The 13,408-nt window shown below is 36.0% G+C and overlaps 1 protein-coding gene across 18 annotated transcripts in view; it reads right to left on the minus strand.

Annotated features, from left to right (window-relative positions):
- Positions 1-13,408, minus strand: part of RIMS2 (regulating synaptic membrane exocytosis 2) — a 451,752-nt gene that overhangs the window by 258,141 nt on the left and 180,203 nt on the right. For all 18 annotated transcript variants that reach the window (XM_030495413.1, XM_030495423.1, XM_030495280.1 and 15 more), the window contains one exon: positions 486-1,411. In XM_030495413.1, the coding sequence (XP_030351273.1) occupies positions 486-1,411 (926 nt within the window). The remainder of the gene's footprint in view (positions 1-485; positions 1,412-13,408) is intronic.

Consider the following 13,408-nt stretch of genomic DNA (forward strand, 5'->3'; position numbering starts at 1 on the left):
AGATTCTCTTTAACCAGCAGCAGCCAGCATAAAAGTGGCATAAGCTCTATATCATGTGCTGTAGTTAATTCAACAGAAATGCCGTCATGCGCCCACACTTGATCCAGATCAAATATGCACACATTGTGATCCAGGAGTACAAAAATCTGGTATTAATGAACACAAAACCATGGCCTTATATGACAGCCCAGATCTAGATACTCTGCAGGTTTAACTAACAGGTTTTTCAATAGGTATATTTTTCCTTTAGCATATATAATACTTTTAGTAGTTGTTATGTTCTTTTCCACGTAAACCATTAAATCTAGATTTAAGTAAATGAAATACAGAATCAAAACACAACTCCTCTCACAACAAACTTGAGTCATCTGTGAAGGGCTGTAGATGTGTCGCTACAATCAATTCTAATAGGTAAAATAAACATACAATGGAATGGAAACTAAACCACATCTACATATTAAAAGTCAAAAATTTAGAAATCTTACCTTTTTCACTAACGCTTTCACTTTCAATCTCTACATCATCACAACTTGTATACTCTGGAGTAGATGCCAATTCTTCTTCTGAGCTACTTAATGAAACCTGGCGCATTTTACCTCCCTTTTTTGTTTTATGGGGCTTTGGTGGTGGAGGTCTGACAGATTCAGACTGGTCCGAGCTGAGTGAATCATTCCGTAACATGGTTTCCATCTTTTCACGTTTTGTTTTCCGTACGGCAGAATTGGGATCCAAATGGTGTTGTTTCCTTAATGAATCAGAGCGCCTCATGTCTGGTCTATCTAGAGGAATTGGACTCCTCCTAGGTGTAGGAGGGCTATGATTTGTGGTCCTCTGGCGACTGGGACTTGGTCCCTGAGCCTCTCGAGTTCTTTCCATAGAGTATGAACGCTGATTTTCCATGGCAGCCCTGCGCTCAGACACCGATCTTTGCCTTGATGGTCGTTCCATCCTCAGCATAGACATCCGAGAATCTTCCAACTCAGTATTTGCCAGTGAGACATCACTATGTCTCCGTTCATGGCGTGCTCGGGACACTTCAGCATGAATACGCATTTGTTCTTCATATGGTTGTGGCTTGACAGGATAACGAGCCAAATTAGGATCACTTCGGTATCGTGCCTGGTATTCCTCTTCCCTCCGCTGCCTTTCATATTCTTCCCTGTTTTGCGCATCTTCCTCTTCTAGCGGATACTCCTTGGAACGCCTGCGACTCCTTCTGATGGAATCTCTATAATCACCCAGTTCAGGTTCTTCATATAACTGAGGCCCACGCTGCGACCGCCTATCTGAATAATCTGATGGTGACCTGGGCATCGCACTGTCTGATGTAGCATACTGTGGGTATTTGTCTCTCTCGTCCCTTTGGTCGTATCTTCTGTTCTGTTCTCTTGATATTGATGGGCTTCTTTTCCTAAATAATCATGACAGGAAGGAAAGAAGAGAATTCTGTCAGTACTGCTTGTAACACAAATATACAGTTAATGCTAATTAAATGATAAAATGATCATCTGATGAAAAAAAATCCATTCATTGCATTTCTTTGTAAATGTGCTCACACATTTTCTGTACTAAATTAAAGAAAGTATGTTATGCTACAAATCTGTTTATGGTGCACAGTTTAAATCAAAAACAGCTTTAAAGGAAAAATGCTAATACAACATTATAAAAAATAGAATACAAATACTTACTCTACTTTGTAGTCATAACTGCTTTTCAAGTACTACAATTTTATAATCCTTTGTAATCATTTTACAGCAATATAACTTGACCATAAACTTCTATTCCGTAGGATTTTATAATCACCATAGAAATTCAGGCTAGATGGACCATTCAGTTGGTTTGATCTCCTAGCAGCCATTATGGCTTAAAAACATACATATCAGTTCCCACAAAACTATAATGTGTGCCAAGGGCAGAGAACAGGACAAACAAAGATCCAGTGGCAGCGCTTGTCTAAATCCAATGAGCTCCGAAGACCTAAACTCAGAAAACAAAACATTTTTTGTGTTGCCTAAGAAGGGAAAGAGCTTCAAAGTCCTGCCTCTCTGACTTGACACTAAAAAAAAAATAAATATCCTTCCCATGCCTTTAGGGATGGCAATAGTATTAGTCCAAACATTTGAGCAAGATGCACCAGCCAGATACCAGAATGGAGTTCCTGTACCACATTAAGCATTGACTCTTTGTCATAGATGAAATCTAGCCATAAACGACTCCTGAGGTTTCAGAAAAAAGGTGAAAAGAGAATTATCGGCAGATCGTCTTTCCTGACATTGACAAATGATTGACTGAAGCACGTGATTTTATTATATGCAATATTTTAATAGAGGATGTATCTGGAATATATTATGAATATCATATGTTTTGGGGTTTTTCGATACAACATTATTTCCTACTTGGTTAGAAGGGATCAGTTAAGTAGAGAGTAGTGATTCACAGTGAAAAAAGAAACTGGAGCATCAGATCCTGCCTTTATCAATCTTAACTGGGTAATGAGCATTTAAAATGCTACGTCCAGATTCATACTTAGCTTTTCACCTGAGAGGGATCTGAAGGAGTTGCCTGCAGGAAACTGGAGCAAAGATCCCAGATGTGAATAAAAGAAACCAGGAGGTAGGCCTTCTCTGGGGTAAGACAGATCAACTCAAGCTTTAAGTAATGAAAATATGTATGTGAACCTATTTTTGTGTTATCAGCCCTTTCCTCTTATATTTAGTTCTATCATCTTTAAAACTAGGATCCCTTTGCAAATGTTTTCTACCCTCTCAGACAATCAATGATCCTGAAGGGCAGCCTTACAGGCAATAACCAGAAGATCCTGTCTAGTGTTGGGAAGGACAGGAAAAAGGAGAGCAAAGACACAGCCTTATTGTTGCCACAGTCGTCCTAGAAGGGATGAGGAAGGGAAAGGCTTCAACATAGTAAAGGGAGAAGGAAAAACAGGCTCTCCTTGGTGCCCAGGAAAGTAGAAAGGGCTCTGCCTAGTTAGTAGGTGAGAAGAACGCTTTTCTCACAGCTAGAAAGGAAATGCAGTCTCTGCTCAGCAAGGGAAAACCACCACTGCCTGAGCAGAGCATGTGCAGGGGGGTAACTGGCAAATTGACATCCCATCTTAGGTACTGTACAGGGTCATAAAACTGTGCTTGAAAGATTTGGACCCAGTCTTGCCTTATAGATATTAAAGTACTTTGGCCTTACAGTGGTATCTGCAAATAGAAAACTAATTCAGTCTTGCAAAAATGAAACTCTTCCTGTGAAGCATGACAAGTAATATAAGCATCATTGGGATGCCTATTTGCTTATGGTGCAGCTAAAATGTCCTGTCTGTCTTATTAAAGTGTCATGTTAGTACCAGCACAAGTCATGACCTCCGTAAGTTTAACAAAAACTCTATGGATTCTGCTATTAGGGCCTATAAGTTGAATCATTCTAATGTGACATGAACAGAGTTTCATAAGTCTAAAACCAAAACGGCCAGGAACAGACAATTAGGACAACAGAACTACCAGAACCCAGTTAGTCTGCAAAGACATAGATGTTTTCATTAAGATAACAGAGATTAGATGTAGAAACTTTCTTTAAAGATAAATGTTTTTCATTTAAATACTTCAGCTGATCAAAAATATGCCACATCCCAAACTACATTGTTCCAATAGCAAATTACCCACATCGCTACACACCTAAATTTCTGCCACACCTGTAACAAAAATGTGGTTAATTTCCCCTCACCAATTCTGTCCCTAAAGGCAAAATCTTTTATCTCTATGCAAATCCAATTGGAATAAATGGCACTCAACAGATATTGCAGTCATACATGGGTCTCATTGCAAGATTAAGACTTGTGCCCATGGTATGTACACATACTCTACTGTTAATACACTGTGTGTACTCCGTGTGTATTACATATGGATCAAGCTATATTCACAGCCACAGATTTTTGCATAGATTTGATCCTCCAAGACGTCAAAACATTGCAGTGAGTATGGTTTATAGGATTGACTCTTTCATGAACTGTGTAACACACAGAGACATACAGAATCTAGTTGACAAATCTTACGCACACCTTGGAACAGACTGAGTGTATACATTCTTCAGGATTAAACATCTGCATGGATGTATCTATAGTAATATAAACAACAGAATAGTAAGAATTGTTTTAGCTACATGTAGGAGCTTATATACATACATACAGTCAGACACATATGTGTGTGTATATTTATAAGACTACATGTCACAGTGTCCTCATATAGATGCAAAGAGTAGTGGGCAAATCTGTTTTGGAAACATTGCTGCCACAAAGTCATGGGGGGAAAGGCTGAGGGGATAAAAAAGATGGAATTTCTGTATGAGTAAAAACTCTTATTGTAGACTTTTTGCTGAAGTAAATGTACTTCTATCAGGAAAAGACATTATCTGAGGAACTGGCAAAAGATTTTCTAAAAAATCCAGCCTTTTTTTTTCTAACATGAACTATGTTAATGAGAGGAAGATGTGCCAATTTGGCATTTTTATACCTCTTACACAAACATTTTCTAGCCTTTTCTGTTACATTTACCACAAGCAGTCATTGCCTTTCCTTCACCTTGTTGCTAAGATAGGAATATATGGCTACCATTTATGGCTGACAGTAATGTAAAGATCAGCTGAGACCTAAATCTATTCAAACCTTCCAACCTCTCATGAAGAAGCTTTACATAGGTTCCCTGTATGTGGCAACTACTAGGCCACATACAAGAATAAGGACCTTCCTGAAAATGCAACCTTTTTCTTCAGAGAAAGCAGCCTGATAGATAGAAGTAACTAATTTAATTCCTGGCCTATGTTGATTGGCACTATCAAACTCCCTTTCTAATTAGTTTCATCCCTGCTGAAGGGATCTAACTTCACTACCAGGATCAAATGCCAGAAGTTGTCAACCTATCTATCAGAAATAAATAACTGTATACCTGATCAGCCAGAAACCTTGCTGGCTAGAGAGGCATCCTGCCCAGCAGTCACCATACCACTTAGTATTCAAGCCTGTCATTCCCTTTACTGGTCATTACAACACAATTAGCCCTCCTTTACCATTAGCTACTTTTTTTCATTTTAAAAATACCTGTTACAAACAGAGTTGTACAATGTATGGTATACATTTTAAACCAGTGCTATTAAATCATGGTAGGAGGAACAGTACTTGTGAAAACTTATGGCCAGTCACTACTATTAAAAATCTACTGTTATTTTTAGATCACAAGCTAATTCTCAATCACCTTCATGAGCCTTTGTCTAATCCATTTCTCATCATTAACTACCTGAAAGATACTTTAATAAAAGCCTTTCTTCCTGTACCTCCACCTAGATACATGATGGCAAATGACTACTCCTGCCTCTCCAGGACTTTCCTGGAACATTAGAAGTTAAGAGAACTTCAAATGTGTGTCAACAGCTGTGATATACACCATCCAGCTGCCAACTCAACTAAGCACTATATATCTCTTGTCAGAAGGATTAGCACCTTTTCTGAAAAGGTTACCACACCATTGAAAAATCCTCCAGGCTGTTGTGATGACTGTTTCTTTGAAACAACAATAAAACAAAATATTCTGGTTAGAAAACTACAGAACCTGCACAAAAATCTTCTTCAGGAACATTCTATGAATATTATTTTTCCGGATCTAGAAACTGAAATTTATTTTCTATTAATTATCACCGATTTGCTCTTTTTTTTATTGTCATTTATCAATACATGACATTCGGTGCTTTAACACACAGCTTTACACTGATGGAAACTTATTTGCAGTGCACTACATATATCACCAGTATTATGAAAAGGCAAATAGGTCGACTGTAACCTGAAGTCTTGTTCAGAAAGTTAAATTATTCAACTACCCTATGCTACAATAGGAAGTAAGTACTTAAATATGATATAGAATAATATAAGGCAGCTATTTCACTTTGATGGCTCTGAATTCAGTAATGGAACTAAACAGCTTGAAAGCCTTTGACTTACTTTTGTATTCTTCCTTGATGAGAAAACACTCTTTTGCTTTCATTTAGATTTTAAAAAAATGAACCCACATGTACTGAGAAAAAGGAAATTTTCAAAGGTAAGTCTCCATCACATTTCAAAAAGCATTGTAATATGTAAAGTATTTATATCACAGTCAAAACTAGATCTCAGACTTTTCTGACTGCTGATCTTGTTCTCAGCCAACAGAAGACACATTCGAACTGGAGAAAAGTTCCAAGAAAATCTCATTCTAAAGATATGTTCAAACATATGAGTACCTGAATTCATATACATTTACTTGGAAATTTTAATAAATAAGAAGTTTTGTGAGCCATCATAAACTACTTGAGAACTGAACATTGGTCAGCTACTTGTAAGACCTAATAAAAATTACTAGACAATGCTTTAATATTCTGTTCATTGTTTCCTATAAATAAGCAAGGAATAACATTGACTGGAAAATCAGAACTGAAAACATCTCTCCTGCACATACAGTTATTTTGCTTAACTGTTTTCAAAATCTGATTACTTTCAGTATGATATAATAATTCAGAGTAGGCAAAAATTCACATTTCCCACTGGAACACTGTCACAAAAGCCATGCAAGAGACACGGCTTCTTCTTAGAGACCTCACTAAATACATCGAGCACAGCTTTGAATCTCCTTCAGTGTATGTCTCCAGTCAGGAAAACAGCATTTGTTGGTCTGAGTGACCATATAAGAATAGTTTTATTATTCTAAACTTTTATACATCTATGTGTTGTATTCAGCAGTCAGTCAGGCACTTGTTTTGAAATGACAGGGAGCAGATTAAACACCATCATGACACCTTGCAAAAAAGGTTTTAGGCTGCAACAACGTGAGCTGAACACACGCCGGACCTTGCAGCCAAAACTGCCATGAGTGAAACGAACCCAGAATTTTGCTGTGCACAATTAAGATCTCGCTGCCTTTCCCAGGGAGAGTCCTACGCTCACTATTAGGTACTCTGATGAAAGCATTTCCATAGACTTCCTTTGCCACACTGAAGAATATGTGAAATATTTACCTATTTTTGGCAGTGTTTTTAAGAGACTAGCTGGTATTGATTTAACTCCTTATATCATTCTTTGCTTAAAACTTTTGCTTTTGCTGAGTCACATTGGGAATGAGAAATCATTTTATATGCTCTCCAAAGCAGCTATAGCTGCAGCTCATTGAAAAAAATAGATTCTTCTGACTTCTGAACAGTTCCAGTTTCTACAAAGATCTCTTTTTGCAGTTCTTCCATGCTGTCTAGTTTTATTCTAGATTAATTTCTAATCGGTCTGTTGCCCTCTCCTTGGTTTTTTATACACACCACTCCCCCACCCCCCAAAAAAAAGACCATAAGCAACCAATGTACAATTTGCAAGCTAATTAATTTAAAAAGCTTGCTCTAACAAAAAGGTATTTATTGACCAATATAGTTTTAAACTGGCCGCCTTGAAATACATCTAACACTCAGATATCTAAGCAATTAGCTAAAAAACAGTCCAAGACATTAATTCGTTTCTCATTTCAGCCATGCCTTACAAATTTTATTTTATAGTAGCCATATTTTGAACCATTAAAATACCTTCCAGCTAAATATCTCCAAACAATAATGAATTAAGTTTATAATGATGACTATAAAATTTACTGAAGCATAATAGTGATCTGCAGATGTTGATCTCTATTAGATTTTTTCTGAAAATATAATTCACTAACTGCAGGCTGGTATCAACAGAATGAAAGGAAATCTGAAGTAACAAAACATTAACATAATTAAATTCACCACTGATAACAACTTTGCTTTGAACTTGACATGACTGCACAGACATATAAAACAATAGAGTTACTTCAGAATCACATCTTTTCTGTACAAGCAATTCAGTAGAAATTCAGCATTGCAGCTTTCAAGGGCTAATTTCAATTTGTGGGGGGAAAAAAGTTATAACATGGAAAAATCAGTGAACTTCTTAACAAAACTGGTGATTTTAAGTATCCCTTGCTAATCTACACGTATTTAGGTAATATGTTCATTTTACCTTTTTTTATTACATCAAGAACATCACAGATTGGAAAACGGGACTACCACTAGAAATGGCTTGTCCTCCTTTGACTGAGTTTTCAGTAGCCCTTATATCATATAATTTGATTTTAGAGAACTGCAAAGAGAGAAATAAAATAACTATATTTTAATCTTACTGCTTATTCAGCTACACTGATGAATGTTTACCTTTTACTAACAGGTTAAACATCCTGAGAATTTTCTTTATTTCTACTTTTGGACACTTTCATAATTAATATTTTGCTAATTATTTCCACTTAATATATAAACAACAAATATCTCACCTACTTTTTCAATAAAATCTCATGCTAAAAAAGCCAATCATAAAAACAATGTTAAATGGATCAAATTGCTTTCAAGAATAATTGGTCGGAATGTGCATTCTAGTTATCATCTGTCTCAGTACTGACACCATAGAAATTCCACCATAGAAGGGTGGAATCAATTAACAGCTGCCATACAGCAGGATTCAAATGCATTTAAAACCTAGGGTGCTAAAAGAATAATAGGTCACAGGAACATTAAAACATAAGAATGAGTTAATACAATACTGAACTGTTACTGAAAAGGATTTCAAATCATATAAATACGAGAAAATTACATAATACCATAGATACTATTCTTATGGAAATAAATCCAAATTTTTAGGAAATATTTTTGTCACAGAAACAACACAATTTAAAATACTAATTTAAAGAAAGCACAAGTCTTTGTTAAAGATACTATTCTTGTAGATCTGAAGCACAATAAACTTTTTCAGTACTTTCATTGAGGGTTTTTTTTTTTTTAAAAGTAAAAAATATCTTCCTTATCATCCCCCAAAAGAACACAAAATGCTGAGCATTACACATTGTTTTCATACAACACATTCAGCATCTCTCTTCCCTGCTTTACCTTTTGATCAGCCACTGTACATCTGGGAAGTTGGAAGCCTCGGGATCATAAGAATTCATCAATTTCTGTTCTGGCTAGGTCTTTCATTTAATCCTCTAGTGAAATCATATGAACAGTCTCTTAGTTTTGAGAGAAAATTTTTTATATATGTTTTACGATCCTTTTCTTTCCCCCAAAAAATAATTACAAAATATAAGGCACCTCGGAAAAAAACAAGTCTAGAAACAACAGCAATTCAAGGGAGAGAGCTGACCCAATGGGAAGATATTTAGAGCATGAGAGGAGTGTTATAGTTTAATGCTGTTATCATGTGCTGTATATAGCTGGAGGTCAAGTAAGAATTTACCCTATAAGGAGGATTATGGTACTTAGCTGATTAGTGCCTTGCTACAGCGCTATTGCCTACAAATGTACATGCTGGTCAAGGCATTTAATTTAGATTATTTTTAAAATTGTGCAGTTCCAGTATTTCATGTTTTGTGTTACTAGGTCCAGCATCTTCTTTGTGTTCTAAGTCTTAAATGAAATTACATAATAGCTATTATTTTTAGTTTGTAAGAAGTCAAATTTTGACATAATTTTGAACCATTAGGCTAAAATAGCTGTGGCACCTACTTCAGCCTGATGTGCCGAACGTACTGCAGAACTGAAAATACATTTTTTTACACACCAGTAATAAAAAAACAACAATGAAAATCAGTGGACTAATTATTTCTAGCAACAGTAATCAGAACTCGCTTTCAAAATATGGTGAGAATATGAAAATAATAGCAAGCAAATATGTAGACAGTCTCATTTGCATTAAATTATTATAAACACATTTTTCCACAATTTCACAAGCAATGCATCTTCTATCTGTGCAATCTACCTCACAAATAAGTTATGTTTAATATAAAATACCATACCCCAGAGGAATTTGACTGTAATAAGTTTCAGCCATGACAAAGTGGCATGACATGGGAAAAATACAGACTTAGCAGCAACCTAGATTTTCTCAATAATAATGCTCTCACATTCCTAGAAAAGGCATTCTGACACCAGAGATATTTCCCTCAGCCATCACAGAGAATATATGATAATACACTTCATCAATACATCATTGCATCTAATTTTGAGTCTAATCTTTTTGAAGTGTTTCAATTTCTTACCACAGGGATGGTTCAGCAGGTGCTTTTCCCAGCAGTTGAAAGTATCCTGGTTTTTCAAAGGAAACCTTTACGTCTGATGGAGACTTTTTTTTCAAAGAACACTCCATTATTACTAGAGTATTATCACCATTAAATATAAAAGAGAGCTTCTTCAGTGGTGTTCAAACGGCAAGAAAATATCAGCAAAATGGACAGTCATATGAGAATTGGTTTTGCCTAATAACATCTCTGCAGGCTGTTCTAGATTGCTGAACTCCTAAAACTGTAATTTTACTAACGAATGTGAGTCACTGTATCTTTTCTTCTTTTGTTTTTTGTATCCACAATTATAAGTGATATCATACAATGAATTTCAGTTTTAATATATCTCCGTGTTTCATATTTCAGTCTGGAAGACATGAAATAGGTCATACTGAGCTGTTTTGAAGTCTCCACAAAAGAGCAAGCAGAAAATATCTGCTGTGAAAATGTCCATTTTCTTCAGTAATGGGAGCTAAAGGCATATTATTAAAGCCAGTGAATTAAATCAATGGTGGCTCATCCATGAATGGTGGACTGTATGCAGCAACTTCTCCAAGACAGCGCTGGCAGGCTAACTGTGTTCATGCTAGGAAACATCAGCTGGACTACTATGAAGTGAAATGAAATAGGTGCATTCGATAATATGGAAATTGCCATGGTACATAAAACTTTAAACTTCCAATTCAACTGTCATTATCATTATGCTGGTGAGATGGGATTAAATGTGTATGTTCTTAAAGCAGCACCCATATTTATCCAATGTAGAAGCAGACCACAAATTTACAGAAGAATAATTTGTATTTCTGTAATAAGCTACCGCACCTATATTATATACTGGTAGGACATAATTTCACAATGTTTATCAAGCTAAAAGAACTTGCTCCACAACAGTTTAAGTAGTGGGCTCACAATCCACAGTCCTCATGTGAGCCCAAATGTGCGCCCAAATGTGCAGAATCTAACAGTTGTGGCTGTCTAGACAGACCTCCTTCAGTTTAGATTCCAGGGCTCAGACAGGTGGTGGGGATGTCCACCATGTCAGTGCTGCTGGGTTTTCAGAGATGCTCTGTGAAAAACTTCCCACCATACTACCATGTTGTAACGACATCATGTGCATAACAACAACCTGGTTTCTTGAAATATCAGGAGATAGCAGAGCCATCATCAGGTACCCAGTTCAGATCGCTGAATGAGGTATTTCTACCAGAGAGATTTTGCTTTTCTACAATGCTAAGATCAGTTCCGGATATTCCCCCTTTTTAGTTTCTGATCATCTGCACTAGATTAAGTCTTCTGTAAAAGAGGCTCAGCATGCTGCTTTCTAAATAAGAAAATTTATTCCTAGATCTTCATAAAAATCCATATGGAAGATGATTAGTTACTCTACAAAGTGTGTGGAAGTGACCGCTTGGAAGTAAAAAGAGTAACCCTGGTTGCCTAGCAGATTTTATATGGAAAGGTAGCATCCAGCCAGGATGACAATAGTATAGAACATACTGAGGAAAATACCAACCTCTTCTAGCAGAAAGCAAACCAGGGATGAGTAGTCCTTGCAGAACTACTAGAAACACAATAGCCATGAAGAAAAATCACTGAAATATTTAACTATGTTTTTTCCAAGGAAGTTGTGGGAGCATCAAAGGTATTTTTAAAGGAAACAACTAAAATAAACCTAGTTTTGTAATGTAAACAAGGTCTTAGATGTATTCTGCATTCTATTGCAATGAAGCTAGTCTTAATCACTTCAGTCTTCCTTTAAAAAGAAAATAAGATGCCAGAATTTTATATTCCACAGGAGAAATGAATGCTCACTTTGTAATTCCGTGTGTATATAAACATCCCAACTACCTCAGGCTTTACAGTTCCTGTCACCAACATAACCTGCTTTACCCAAGAAGCTAGTTTTCAACAGGAGTCTCCAAAGTCAAGATACAAATGATAACATTCTAACTAAAGTTCAGGGCTACATTTTAGAAGATTTTGGACCTAGCATTAGTCACTTCTTCCATCACAATAGCATTTCTAAAAAGGTATGACAACTAATAAAAACAAAGCCAGTCAAGAACAACTAGAATCAATTAGCAAATAGATGAGAAACACTGAAAGGGAATTTTCCAAGTCATACAGGTTCTCAGTATCTTTGAGAACACAAGTCTATTATAAAAATTATAAAGTACTCTCAATAACTCAGTCTTAAATAGAATAAGAGCAATCAGTTAAGGAAACAGCAAAAGGAACAGAGGGAAAGCAATTAAGGAAAGTGATGATTTAAAACACCTTGTGAAGACACTCAAGAAATCTTTTAGAGATTAGTGATGCCTTCATCACTCTCAGTACTGTTATTATCAGATTGTTGGGATTAGGTAGTATTTTTTAAGCTAACCTCTACTTTCATTGTTGAGCTAAGCAACGAGAAAGGTTAAATGTATGCTCATTGAAGCACTTTTCAAGCATGACAGCAAGGGATATCAGGCTGGGGAGCCAGGCTAACTTCACAAGAGACTACAAAAAGCATTCAAGATGCTTGAGTTGATGGAGCAGAAAGCGAAGATCAAGTTTTCGTAATTTTAGAGGAGAAAAACAATCAAAATGGATAGTTGGGCAGATTTGGCCTTTACAATTGGCAAAGAACATTTCATGGTATATAGCAATTTTGAAATGCATATCCAGGTGAACTAACACAAAACAGTTACAAAATTAATAGATTCATATATAATAACGAGAGAAAGATAAGCACGATCCCATAATTTGTTGTCTTTACTTCACAGGATGTTTTTTCCAGAAGTTAGATTAATGCTGGATATAACTGCAACTTTGCTGAGAAGGAAAAAAAAAAATCAAATTAATTAATTATGTTTGGCCTTACTGTGGCATCAAGCTCATTTATCCTCATCATTAGGGTGATACTTCCCAAAGCAATGGGTTAGATTATTTGTTTTATATGGATGATATGATGTGCTATTAATAGCACAACCTGAAGAACTTTTACCTTTCCACTATCTGGTCATTTCCCTAAAGCTGTAGATTCTGTAGCAAGGTGAGAAGTACCAATAATATTCAGTTAGAATAATGAGTTTGATTTATAAATACATAGGAATTTGGGGGAGGGAAGCAGAGGGGAAAAGGAAGTGGATGATTATAATCATGTTAGAAAATTCTTGCCACAGATATAAACAGTTAAAATACAGATAAAATATTGAGAGAATTACCATCATCAATATATCATAGAAAAAAAGTGGGTTTCTAAAAGGTAGTTTTGTGAAAAGTGGACAGAAATTTAT

Source organism: Strigops habroptila, chromosome 1 (assembly GCF_004027225.2).
Source record: "Strigops habroptila isolate Jane chromosome 1, bStrHab1.2.pri, whole genome shotgun sequence".
NCBI lineage: Eukaryota > Metazoa > Chordata > Aves > Psittaciformes > Psittacidae > Strigops > Strigops habroptila.